The sequence below is a fragment of the Muntiacus reevesi genome, chromosome 2, assembly GCF_963930625.1.
Source record: "Muntiacus reevesi chromosome 2, mMunRee1.1, whole genome shotgun sequence".
NCBI lineage: Eukaryota > Metazoa > Chordata > Mammalia > Artiodactyla > Cervidae > Muntiacus > Muntiacus reevesi.
In genome coordinates this window covers 114,696,666-114,709,375 of record NC_089250.1, presented here as the reverse complement: position 1 = coordinate 114,709,375, position 12,710 = coordinate 114,696,666, and the positions used below count along the sequence as shown (strand labels likewise).

Below are 12,710 nucleotides of genomic sequence, written 5' to 3'. Positions count from 1 at the left end.
GATGCCTTTGAACTGTGGTGTTGGAGAAGACTCTTGAGAGTCCCTTGGACTGCAAGGAGGTCCAACCAGTCTATCCTAAAGGAGATCAGTCCTGGGTGTTCATTGGAAGGACTGATGCTGAAGCTGAAACTCCAATACTTTGGCCACCTCATGCAAAGAGCTGACTCATTGGAAAAGACTCTGATGCTGGGAGCGATTGGGGGCAGGAGGAGAAGGGGACGACAGAGGATGGGATGGCTGGATGGCATCACCTACTCGATGGACATGAGTTTGAGTAAACCCTAGGAGTTGGTGCTGGACAGGGAGGCCTGGCATGCTGCAATTCATGGGGTCGCAAAGAGTCAGACACGACTGAGCGACTGAATTGACTGTCTGAATTGGGCTGGATGCCATGATTTTAGGGTTTTTGTTTTTTGTTTTTTTAATATGTAGGTTTAAGCTGACTTTTCACTCTCTTGCTTCACTCTCATCAAGAGGTTCTTCAGTTCCTCTTTGCTTTCTGCCAATAGAGTGGTATGTTATCATCATGCATATCTGAGATTTTGTTGCTGATGTTTCTCCCACGTTTTGTGATTCCAGCTAGTAACACATCCAGGCTGGCATTTCTGACCGTGTGCTCAGTGTATAGATTAAACAAACAGGGAACAGCTGATTGCCCTGTTGTACTCCTTTCTCAATCTTGAACCAATCAGTTCTTCCATACAGGGTTCTAACTGTTGTTTCTTGACCACATACAGGTTTCTCAGAAGACAGGTAAGATGGTCTGGTATGTTCATCACTTCAAGTGCTTTGCACAGTTTGTTATGATCCACACAGTCAAAGGTTTTAGCGTAGACGATGAAACAGATAGACGTCTTTCTGGAATTCCCTTGCTTTCTCTATGATCCAGCAAAAGTTGGCAATGTGATCTCTGGTTCCTCTTCCTTTTCTAAACCCAGCTTGGACATCTGGAAGTTCTTGGTTCACACAATACTAAAGACTGGCATGCAAAATTTTAACCAAGATCTTACTAGCATGGGAGATGAGTGCAACTGTCCAACAGTTAGCAAGTTTAGTCCTACTCTTCTTGGGAATTGGGATGAGGATTGACTTTTTCCAGTTCTGTGGCTATTGCTGGGTCATCCATATTTGCTAACTTGTGAATGCAGCACCTTGATGTTATCATCCTTTAGGGTTTTGAATAGCTCTACTGGAATTCTTTGCAGTAGTGTGTTAATAAAATCAACTAAACATACAGAGCCCAATCGTCAAAAATTTATAAGCCCAAAGTGTAAGTTCTGGGGTCAGATGGCCTTTTACATGAGTGGGTTGTAGCAACAGTGCTCCTGATCTCGGATGGAGAGCAATGAGCGCTCCTGAAAGGATATTTTAGCTTTCTGCTCAGAGATGGAACCTAGGTAGCCTAGATGAAACCCTAGGAATCCTAGTCAACACATCACCAGGGGCTAGAGGCTAGAAGCAAAGTGACTCTGGCTCTTTCCCTGATTAAAGCAAGAATGTTGCAAAGAGGCAAAAACTGTAAATAAGTACAAAGTTTATTATTAGAGACACAGCACAATGTATGGCAGAGCACACAGAAAAACAGGTTGTTTATTGAAGACAGAAGCGAGGCAGAAACACGCCTCCAGAGAGAAAGTGTAGGGACATCCTCTCTAATGAGGAGTGCAGTAAGTAAGAACTAAGCAGAGACACACACCCGTGGTGGAGTGCAGATGTCCTGAATGAGGGGGAGCGCAATAAAAAGCGACATAAATGATTTATATAGCACAGTCCTTCCAGATCATTGTTTACCTTTGGCTAATTATCTTGTTCATTTCTTCATACCTGACTGGTCCATGGACCCTCAAAGAGTGCATATGAAACTGTTTTCTAAGATAGATCACATCGTAGAGGCCTATGGGTGCATGTCTACTTATTAAAGGGTGGGGTCACCTCCCTTTTCCATCCCCAAGAAGCCTTCCTGCGAATGTGTAGACATGGAAGTCTTTGTCGAACTTAGTAGTGGGCACTTTATCTCTTTGCTTTAGAAGAGCTCATTTTTTGCCACTAACTTTGTCTTTGGAGTGTCAGGGTAAGACCAAAGCCTGAAATTTACTCAACTTGACAAACACCAGTGGTCCAGTCCAGAGGCACTCTATCTCCAACCTTACTACCTATGCAAGTTCCCTTCTTCTCTGTGTCTTGGATTCCATGTCTGTAAAATGAGAAGGGTTTGCCTAGATATTCTCTGAGGTACAGTGGAGATGAACATCCTTTGAACTTCAAGGCAGGAAGAGGTTGGGGGATGAATCTGAACATGGCTGGACACCCTCTCTGCCTGAAACTTCAGAAAGGATAAGGACTGTGCAGATGGTACCTTCTCTGATGAGCCATCCACAGTCACACTGTCACGGGAAGAAAGAGATCCTGGGCGGTCAAGGTTAAGCATGAGGGGATTCTACTGGATGTAAGGCCACTCAACATGGTCAGAAACATTGGTGCTTCCCAGCCAGCAAGAGGCAGCCCCAATGACCTGCAAGCCCCAGGGCTGCAGCTTGCCTTGATGAGAGGAATCTGTGCTTTGTGGAGAGGTTCAAAAAGGGTTCTACCTGGGGGAGGCATCAATAGAAGGGATTTGAAACCATGGAACAGATTGAGGCCAAGCCTAGAGTGAGTGCAAGGAGAGAGTGTCCAGGAGAGGAGGAGAGATGAGTGAAAAAGCCTGAAGGATAAGAAGATTGAAGGCAAGAGGTGAAAGGAAAGAAGGAGGCAGTGAGCAGTGGGGTCAAATGTAGTCTATATTTGGCAGAAGCGGAGGGTTAGACACCTGTCTTATTGAGGAGGAGACTCTGGATTTTGCACAAGGGCATCTTGGAGACCTCCTTTTAGCCCTTGCCCCTGAGTCTGCAGGCTGCCCACCCCTCCACCCCCACCCCTGTTTTTGTGACAAATCTTCCAGATGTGAAGCCAGTTTCAAACTTTATTCTGAGGGAAGAGTTCCATAGGAGGTCTGCCTTGTGGCCTCATCCCATGGCTCAGTGGGGAAGCCGTGAGCAACTGAGGGTCACCTTTTTATTGGGATGTTGGCAGCTCACAGCTCTGGGCACTGCCCCCTTCCTCCCTGGGGTGGGTGAGGGGGTTCAAAACTCGCAGATCACGAGGAGTTCCGTACTGCAGGGTACGTCATTCCACTTGCCCTCACTATAGATCTGCACACAGTTCTCTGGTTGGCCAGCATTATTGTTGTTGGGCTCCCCCTTGGCCCAGTTGGAATAGATCAGTGACTCCCCAGTGGGGTAGGTGAACCTGCCCTCTGTGGAGATGTCATTCATGCTCAGGTAAGCATCATTATTCTTGGCTCTGACCAGCTCAGCCACGGCCTCGTTCTCGGCTGCAGAGCGCGGCGAGGCCAGCTGTCCCCTAGCCTCTCTGCAGACCTGCTGGGCATCCGAATATGATTTGACAACACCTGCCGTCTTGAAGATCTTCTCCCCGACAGCCAGGCCATCAGGGAAGAGGACCACTAGGGGAAATGAAGAGAGTCAGGTTGGGGATGTGGTAGCACCTCCTAGAACTTGTGACCCAACTGGAGTCCCCAGCTCCCACCAGGGTACCAGGGCACCAGATAGAACAAAAGCGAGGCACTTAGCTCCCGATAATCCATTGTGCAAGAGGTGAGGACCCTGGAACTCAAGTGCTTATGCAAGAGGCCTAAAGTCGCCCAACCGTCAAATGTAGATGAGGATCAGACCTTGTTGAATGTGACACTTAAGCTCCCACATGCACTTTCTGTTCCGCCCTGTCATGTTCCTCAGAATCCCGGACTTTAATTACTATGTAAACAGGAAGGACACTGGCAGGGAAATGACACTTAGAGCCTGGGGCAGCTCCTGAGAGTGGGGAAAACTCCACACAGGCAGCTGACTCTCACCCACGGCTGATGACCGGGTCTGTGGAGCTGTCTGAGCCCTTCTGTGCTGTGTGAAGGGGTGAGGAGAAAGAGAGGACAGGGGTGAATCTGAGAGCAACCAAGTGCTGACCTCTGCACTAGGGGCAGTCCAGTGTTGGCTTCCATATGCTTGCAGGTGATGCTACAGCCAGTCAGCCTCCCTGGACCACTGGGCAGGGGATGATGGCATCTGAGAGCTCTGTGTGGGGGCAGGAGGGCAGGTTGGGATCAGCTTTGGAGAGAGCCCTGTCTGGGCCTCAGAAAGTCGTGTGTTCAGCCCCACACTGGCAATGACAGCCCGGGTGACAAGGGAAAGTCACTTCTCTTTTCAGAATCTAACCCCGTGTTTCTAAGGAAAAGGTACACTGCACAACAGCATCCCCTATGTGATGTGTTAAGTATCTCTTTTGATTCCATCCCATCCATACCCCTCTGACTTCCAGGGTCGTGCATGGAAATGTTCAAGGCTCCTAAGAGGGCTCACTGGACAGGTTCTGAACCCAGGCTGCACCCTGACCCACTGCCCTTTCCTTTGGTTAGATTCAACAAGCAGTCAAAATCCAGATTTTCCACACTGTCAGGACAGCACCCTGACAGCCCTGGACAACGTCAGTGCAAGCTCGTGTGCCATGATTGGTTTATGTCCCATGTATCTGGGTGGTATGCGTGTGCATGCGTGAATTTATCTCTGTGTCAATCTGAAGGCACATGGGCTGACTCAAGGTCCATCAGGATGGGTGTGCAGAGAGTGCATGTGTGCTCATGGATGTAGGTGGTGGGGACTGAGTGATGGTGTTTAGGTACACACATGTGGCCGGAACATATGCTCAAGTTCTCCTTTGTTTGTATCAGTCTGCATGAAGGGTTAGTTTTTTAGTTATGGCCAACTCTTTTTGACCCCATGGACTGAAGCCCACCTGGGTCCTCTGTCCATGAGATTTTCCAGGCAAGGATATTGGAGTGGTTTGCCATTTCCATTCCCGGGGATCTTCCCGACCGAGAGATCAAACCCAGGTCTCCTGCAATGCACGCAGATTCTTTACCAGTTGAGTTAGCAGGGAATGAGAGTGTAAATAGATATGTAAATATGATTGTGCAAGAAGGAAGACATAAACTGTTGAAAATTCTCATCCCACTACTTTAGTACTTAGTCAGATTGAGTTCTTACGAGCAAGCCCTCTGTCTCACCCAATCAGGTCCCTATAAGCTCTACTCCTTCAGAAAACTCTACCTCTTGTTGGATCACTGAGGTTTCATAAGTGATGTGCATTCAAAGCTGTCATCAGGGAGTGGAGAGAAGGAGGAGGGGCAGTTGGTGGAGCGTCCCAAAGGCACAGGGACTCGGGTATGTGCTCCAAGAGGTCTCTACCTGCTTAGGACCCAGGCTTAGGGAAGAATCTCTGCTTCAACACCACAAGAGGTGCCGGGGGAGTCGAGCACTGGCCAGAGACTGGAGGCAGCCTATTCCTTCCAGACCCAGGGATATCCTTAGGGTAAGATACTTGGTGGCCACACACTAACAAAAGTTCCCAGCAGTCTTGAAGCTCACAGGCAGCATCCCACCCCACTCTCAGGATCATGTTTGGATTCTCTGCTGCCCTGGGCTGTGTGGCTTCTTCTCTGGGCATTTGCACACCTGGCCCAAAGAGGGAAGAAATGCATCCTGTGTTGGGTGTCTGTTTGTCTGTCATAGGAACCCTCCAGGATAGGCCGGGATAAGGTCTGCTGAACAGATGACTCAGACCGCATCCTCCTCCTTGTGCCATGCGTCTACTTGAGCCCCTGGAGCACGTGGGGCTCAGCTCTGTCCCAGACCTGTCCTTAGCCCCGCTCCTGCCCCAGGTCTAGGTCTGGTCCCAGTCATGGTCCCAGCAAGTCCAATTTAGACCCAGCCTAGTGAACTGCAAGCCAAGCCCAGACCCAGTCTGAGGACCATGATCAGGGCCTGGCTCAGGGTCAGGTCCAGGAACTCACCTTTCTTATACTGAGAGAAGGCTTTTTGGAGACGTCGCAGCTGTCCCTCTAAGACTGCCACCCACTGCCAGAGATCATCGACCTCTGTAGGAGAGAGAGGTCAAGTGAAGACAGTTCCAGAACAGCCTGGGGTCACTCAGGCCCCAGCCTCAACAGGGGGCAAGTTGGAGGTGGGGTAAGGAGGTGGAACAGAGGCCTCGGAAGCCCTCTTCTTCTGACCTAGCTGGCCTCTGCTTCCCACAGGATTTCCTGTGTTTCTCTTGTGAACAGTATCCCCTGAACAGGTCCCTGACAGTGAACCAGACATCATTTTAACTCCAAATTCTAGGAATCTGATAGCACTTCCTCTTGCATTGCAGGGGGTGGTATAGTTGTCGGAGAGGAATAGACATAGCTTGAGTCTTTCCCATCCATTGAGTTATTTGATGTTCAAGGTTATCTGATGAGCTGGAGAGGGTGGTTAGCTTGTCATAGAGATCAGATAGAAAATCTGCTCAGGTTGTCCTCCAGCAAGTCATAGAGGCTAAGACCAGAGTCCACCTCGCCATACACCCTGTAAACATTTCCTGCTTTGACCCCCACCTGAACTAAATGGGTTACCTGAGAGGAGAGCTGAGCTAAATAAGGCCTCCTCCCTGCCCCACACCCTAATGGGGTCCCCAAGTCTTCCTTTCCTGCAAGCCCACTCTCACCCTTTGCTCCTCTTTCTCCAAGAGTACTTCTGTCTCCCTTCAGTCCTCGGGAGACCCTGGCACCTGAAGGTCCCTGTGGACCTATGGCTCCAGCCGGCCCTGGGATCAGAGAAGTAGAAATGGGTGAGTGCTGAACATATATTTTAGCATTTTCGTGCCCCCTCAACCTCCATACAGGGACTCGTACACCCTCCTACATGCAAATGTCCCTCTGTGCCTGCAACCTCTTCTTGCATCCCCTCTGTACAGTGACTGTCCCATAACCCAACAACCAGCCTTCCCTGGATACAGACAATCCCTGCCAATCACCATCCCCTCCCTGGAGACAGACAGTTCCCAGAGCCCAACACTGGTTCTCGCCCTGGAATGCCAGCTCTGATCTGGTGGCTGGTGGGGGTGGGCACAGGGGAACATGAGCCCAGCCCCACGTCCATTGCTCACCTGCCGCCCCAGCACGTCCAGGGGCTCAAGTCTCCCCGGGTGCACCTCTCTCTCCTTTGAGACCTGCGGGGCCTGGGGAGCCCTGCATGCCTGGGGCACCCACTCCTCCTGAGGAGGGAACCCCTTGGAGAAGCACGGCTGAGAGTGCGCTCAGCAGGTACCATTTCCTCAGCAGTGCAGCTTGTCACCCACAGCTCCAGGTGAGAGAGCGACCTGGGAGACTGTTCCTGACTGCCTGGTCTCTTCCAGGAACAGTATAGGGGAAATTCAGGCAGTGTGGGAAAATTGAGGGTGAGGCTCAGGCCAGGCCGACCAGGCGCGGAAGTTCCAGGATTTTCCAGGCACTGTGCACATAACTTGGTCCCCACCAGGGCTGCCCATGTCACCCCCTCCCGTCTCCTTCCCTCACCCGCCACATACCACCCTCCTGCCTTTGGGCCCAGTCTCTCCTTTGGGGCCTGGTGTGCCTGGAGTTCCCATGCTCCCCTGCCTCCCTGAGGAGCCCTCTCTCCCAGCTGGACCAGGCATGCCTGGAGGCCCTGGGGAAAAGGACCAGCCCCGTTAGTGACAATGAATCTCCTTAGAAGTGGGAGTGCATAAAAGATGAGGATGAATAGAACTCAGACAGGCAGCCTCTTCCGAAAGATGTTGACCCCACTGCGCCTTCCCCAGCAGCTCCAGTTTTCCCTGAAATAACCCTGTGCCACCTTGAGAATGACCTTCTTCCTCTTCCTGGGGTGGAATCTGTGCTCGCCTACTGCCGTGTCCTAGCGCAGCACACCACCTGCAGACACCTGCATTCCACGCCCAGCTGCTCACCAGGTGGTCCAGTGTCTCCCTTTGGTCCGGGTTCTCTAGCAGAGCCATTGTCCCCTTTTGGCCCAATGGGGCCAGCTGGTCCTGGCCTCCCTGCTTGTCCTACAGGTTCTGGTGAACCTGTGGCATAGAAGAGATGGACATAAGGCTGACCCTGGCCCAGGAGGAGTCAGCTGCCTGCAGGGTCATGGCCCTGGCATTCTTTCAGGGTTCTGTAGGGTTAGATACTCCCCCTTCAGGTCCAGTGGGGATACATCTCCATTTTACAGGTGAAGGAACAGACTTGCAGAGTTGGAGGCAGATCCAAACCTAAACCCACCTGACTTTGCATACAATACACCTGCCCCTTCCCCAAGGCCACGGTATTTATGGCAGTTAAGTCTGTCAGCTGTTACCCTTGACCATGGACTCCCTGCCCTCCCCCCTTCCCAGAACCAAAGTTTCTGTCAGAAATGACACCTGACACTTACCACCAGAGATATAGAAATCAAAAGCACAATGAGTTGTCACCTCACACCTGTCAGAATGGCTATTATCAGACAGCAAATAAGAAGTTTGGGGAATGTGGAGAAAAGGGAAACTGTGCAGTAGGGATGTAAATTGGTACAGCCACTATGGAGAACAGTATGGAGGTTTCTCAGAAAGTTAAAACCAGAGCTACCGTATAAACCATCAATTCCACTTCCGAGTAATTAACTAAAGAAAATGAAAACATAACCTGAAAAGATATATGTACCCCCAAGTTAATTGCAGCATCATTTATGGTAGCCTAGACATGGATGCAGCCTAGAGCTCAAGTATCTGTGGATGGATGAACAGATGTAGAAAATGCAGGGTACCTATTCAGCAGACAATTATTCAGGCATTATTCAAGGCAACATTGGTAAATCTTGAAGACACTATGCTTAGTGGAATAAATCACAGAGAAGGGTGGTGCTATACTATCTCACTTATATGTGAAATCTGAAAAAACAAATGAACAAAAACAGCATACTCACAGATACAGAGAACACGTATGTGGTTGCTAGGGGTGGGGTTGGGAAGTGAGCAGAATGGATAGAAATCATCAAAAGATTCAAGTGTCCAGTTAACAAAACAATTGAGTCCCAGGAACACAATGTACAGCAAAGTTACTATAGTTAGTAACCCTGGGTTGCATGCTTGAACATATTTGAGCAAGCAGATCTTAAAAGTTCTCATCACACACGAATCGTTAACTTTGTGTGTTGATGACTTATTGTGACAATCATTTCAAAATATTTGCAAATATGAATTCATTATGATGTACATCTTATTCTAATATATTATACATCAATTCTATTTTAATATAAAGAAGAGAAAAATCTATGTAACATGCTTTTAAAATTATGGAAGATAGATGAAATTATTGTGCATTATTAAGTGATAAAGTAAGTTATAAACACTCTATTTACTATGATTTGGTTTCTTCAACATGTCCATGCATGTGTCAGGCATGTGCACATGTAACATACATTGAAAAAACCACAAGAAGAGCATATACAAGTGTTAATAGTTTTTCTTTCTAAGGGGCACAATTTGGGAATTTTAATTTCCATCTTTTTGTGATTAGTGACTGCAAACTAATTTGTTTTGGAAAAATGACCAGACATTTTAAAAAATCACATTACCTTAAGAAGGCTGCCTAAGTCTGAAATACAAGAGGTTTGCTTTCAAAGACTAAAGGGAGAAATGCCTATTGATTCAAGAATTATACACTCAATTCTGTGAGTTTGGTTTTTCTTTTTTCATTGAGATGAAATTCACATAATATAAAAATAACCTTTTTTTTTTTTTTTTTTACTGTGATGTGTAGCTTTCAGGATCTCAGTTCCCCAATCAGGGATTGAATCTGAGGCCTGGCAGTGAGAACACCGAATCCTAACCACTGGACCTCCAGGAATTTCCTATAATTAATCACTTAAAGTATACAATTCAGTGGCATTTAGAACATTGACATAATTGTACAACTACCACTCCTCTTTAATTCAAGACTATTTCATTAATCCCAAAGAAAACCTCATACCCATTTATCACTACATCCCTGCCTCCTCCCAGGCCCTGGCTATCTCTAGGCAGCTGCCTGTCTCTGTTTCCTATTCCCGATATTTTATATAAATACATGTGATGTATGACCCTTTGTGTCTGCCTTTTTAAACTAGGAGTGACATTCTTGAGGATCATCCAATTTGTAGCACATCTCAGTACTTCATTCCTCTCTATGGCTGAGAAATGTTCCATAGTATGAATACAATACATTTTCTTTATTCATTAACTGTGGATAAATGCTGATAGACACTTGGGTTGTTTCTATCTTTTGACTGTTGTGAGTAAAGCATCCATGTGCAAAAAGACAACAAAAGGAATCTTCAGTTACTACTAATTTGTGCATTCACTCATTTGTTCATTTCCTCATTATTTCATTTCTCTGATCACTGAGAAACTATCTATGGAACATAGCTTTCTGCCTAGCACTGAGCAGGATGTAAATGTTAGCACCAGGTCCTAGTCTGCAAGGCATCTGTCACTGAATTTTAAACTATGAGGCACAGGTAATGAGTGAAGAAAACAGCCTAGGAGATGTCCCTCATCCCATCCCAGTACGCACAACCCATGGACACACACATACTCATAGGAAACAGGACTTCAGGGCTGAAGAAGATTCAGAGACCTGGAGAGGAGAGGTGATATTTCAGATCTGGAAACCATTCCGCCAGAGTAAGAAGAGCCAGGCTTGCCTGGGCCAAGAATGTGCCGGTGGTGGGAGACTGGTATATTTGATGGGTGGAGAGAGTCTCTGTGCTAGACATTGTGTCCTGCTCTTAGTTCCAACTCTCACTAGGCAAGCAATAGGAGCCTGGAGGATGGGCTCCACATCCCAGAACCCCTGGTGCACTGTGCTCAGACAGAGACACCTGGTCTCTGACTGAGCCTCTCCTGGGCTCCCACCAGGCTGGGGAGGGCAGCAGGTACCTTGGAAGCAAGTCACTCTTTAGAAGGGAGCATTAGGCATTGCCCATCCCTTGCCAAACCATGGAGGCCATGAGACCAGGGAGGTAGAAGAAGGGATACTTTTCAATTCAGGACCCCTCAGGGAGCTAGAGAGAACTGGCACCTTGAATATCACCCCTCCTCTGAGACTACTTCTAGGCTGCCTTCTCAAGCCCCAGGCCATTCATGCTAGGAGCTACTTTCTTAGTAAAAGACAGATAAGATACTTGTCTCTTAACCCTGAAAATCCTGGGAATGTTACGTATTTTTTTCAGCTTTAATGTTGTTCATTTCTTTCCTCTCCAATCAAAACACAAAACTCCAGAAAGATTAAAGACCTCAGTTGATCCCTCCATAGCCCTGGCCCAGGGCCATGGTGGTCCCCACGTCCTTGTTGCTGGTTCTCGAATTCTCACTTCTTGCTAGTATCACCCAGATTTTCTCCTGTGTCTCAGTGTTTCCAGACAATTCCCTTAATAATCAGTACATTTGGAAACCACAGGAGAATTTGCTGATTGGTACAGCAGAGTATATAACTTTATCTTGAAGACCCAACAAAGAAATAAAGCCTTGGCTCAATTCTTTGTCACTGTGTGGTCAATAATGTTCCCATCTACAGATGATTAAACTGAAACTTACAACACTGTCATCAGTTGAAAAATATTGAACATTCTGCAGAGGCAACATTTAATAAGAATGAACAACAGTTAAGTTTTGGAGGGTGTATGCTCAGTAGCATCTAATTCTTTGTGACTCTGTGGATTGTAGCCTGAAGGATTCCTCTGTCCATGAGATTCTCCAGGCAAAAATGGAATGAGTTGCCATTTCCTATCCAGGGCATCATCCCCACCCTGGGATCAAACCTACGTCTCCTACGTCTCCTACATGTATGTACTAAGTCGCTTCAGTCATGTCCAACCCAATGAACCAAAGCTAGCCAGGCTCCTCTGTCCATGGGAATCTCCAAGTGAGAATATAGGAGTGGGTTGCTATGCCCTCCTCCAGAGGATCTTCCTGACCCAGGGATCAAATCTGAATTTCCTAAGTCCCCTGCATCGGCAGGCAGATTCTTTACCACTAGCACCACCTGGGAAACCCAAAGAGTTCTGGAGCAGGGAACTTCAAAAACCAGTCATTCACTCACTGTTTGTACATTCTTGAGGTGGTTAGAGTAGGAAGATCCAAGGGGAGGAATCATAACCAGTGATTATGGAGCTGGGGACTTGGGCAGCCCAGTCTTTGCCAACTAGTAAAGCCATGTTTTAGGTGGACTGAAAATGTGGGGGAAACCTCCCCTCTTGGGAAGACCATCTTCAAGGTTTCCACAGCAGAAGATTCAGAGTTTTGGGGTTGGTTACAATTCCAGCACCCACCCCTTCCCATGAGGGCAAGCCCATGGTCCCAGCTCTACCTGAATCTCCCTTCTCCCTGCGGGGGTCTTCTCTCCCATCTTGTCCATCACGACCAGGCAAGCCACCCTCCGGGGGGCTACACGCAACCAGGGTACAGCCATTGGCCATTGTTTTCTGGGAATCGATCTTCATTTCTGCTCCCAGGGATCTCCAGGGCTCTGTGAGCAGGAGCAGCACGGAGAGCGGGAGCAGAAGCATGTCCTAGGCAGAGGAACAGAAAGAGGGGTGCTCTTGGTCCAAGGGCGAGGACTAGGGCTAGCGCCGCTCCTGGAGGTCAGGAGAAGCCCTTCCCCCATCTCCTCTCCCATCCTCTGGGGCCAAGACTAGCAGGTCTCCAGAAGCAGTTTAGGGAAAGTTAGAATAAGGTCTGACTAGGGAGAACATGTGGAGCAGGCAATGGCAGCCCACTCCAGAACTCTTGCCTGGAAAATCCCATGG

General features: G+C 48.1%; 1 protein-coding gene across 1 annotated transcript; it reads right to left on the bottom strand.

Moving 5' to 3' along the window:
* Nucleotides 1–3,119: 3,119 nt before the first annotated feature.
* LOC136158133 (collectin-46-like) lies at nucleotides 3,120–12,470 on the bottom strand. Its single transcript, XM_065919897.1, is given in 7 exon segments — nucleotides 3,120–3,502; nucleotides 5,903–5,984; nucleotides 6,581–6,693; nucleotides 7,036–7,143; nucleotides 7,467–7,574; nucleotides 7,855–7,971; nucleotides 12,272–12,470. Coding segments are annotated over 7 exon segments (1,110 nt in total).
* Nucleotides 12,471–12,710: the final 240 nt, after the last annotated feature.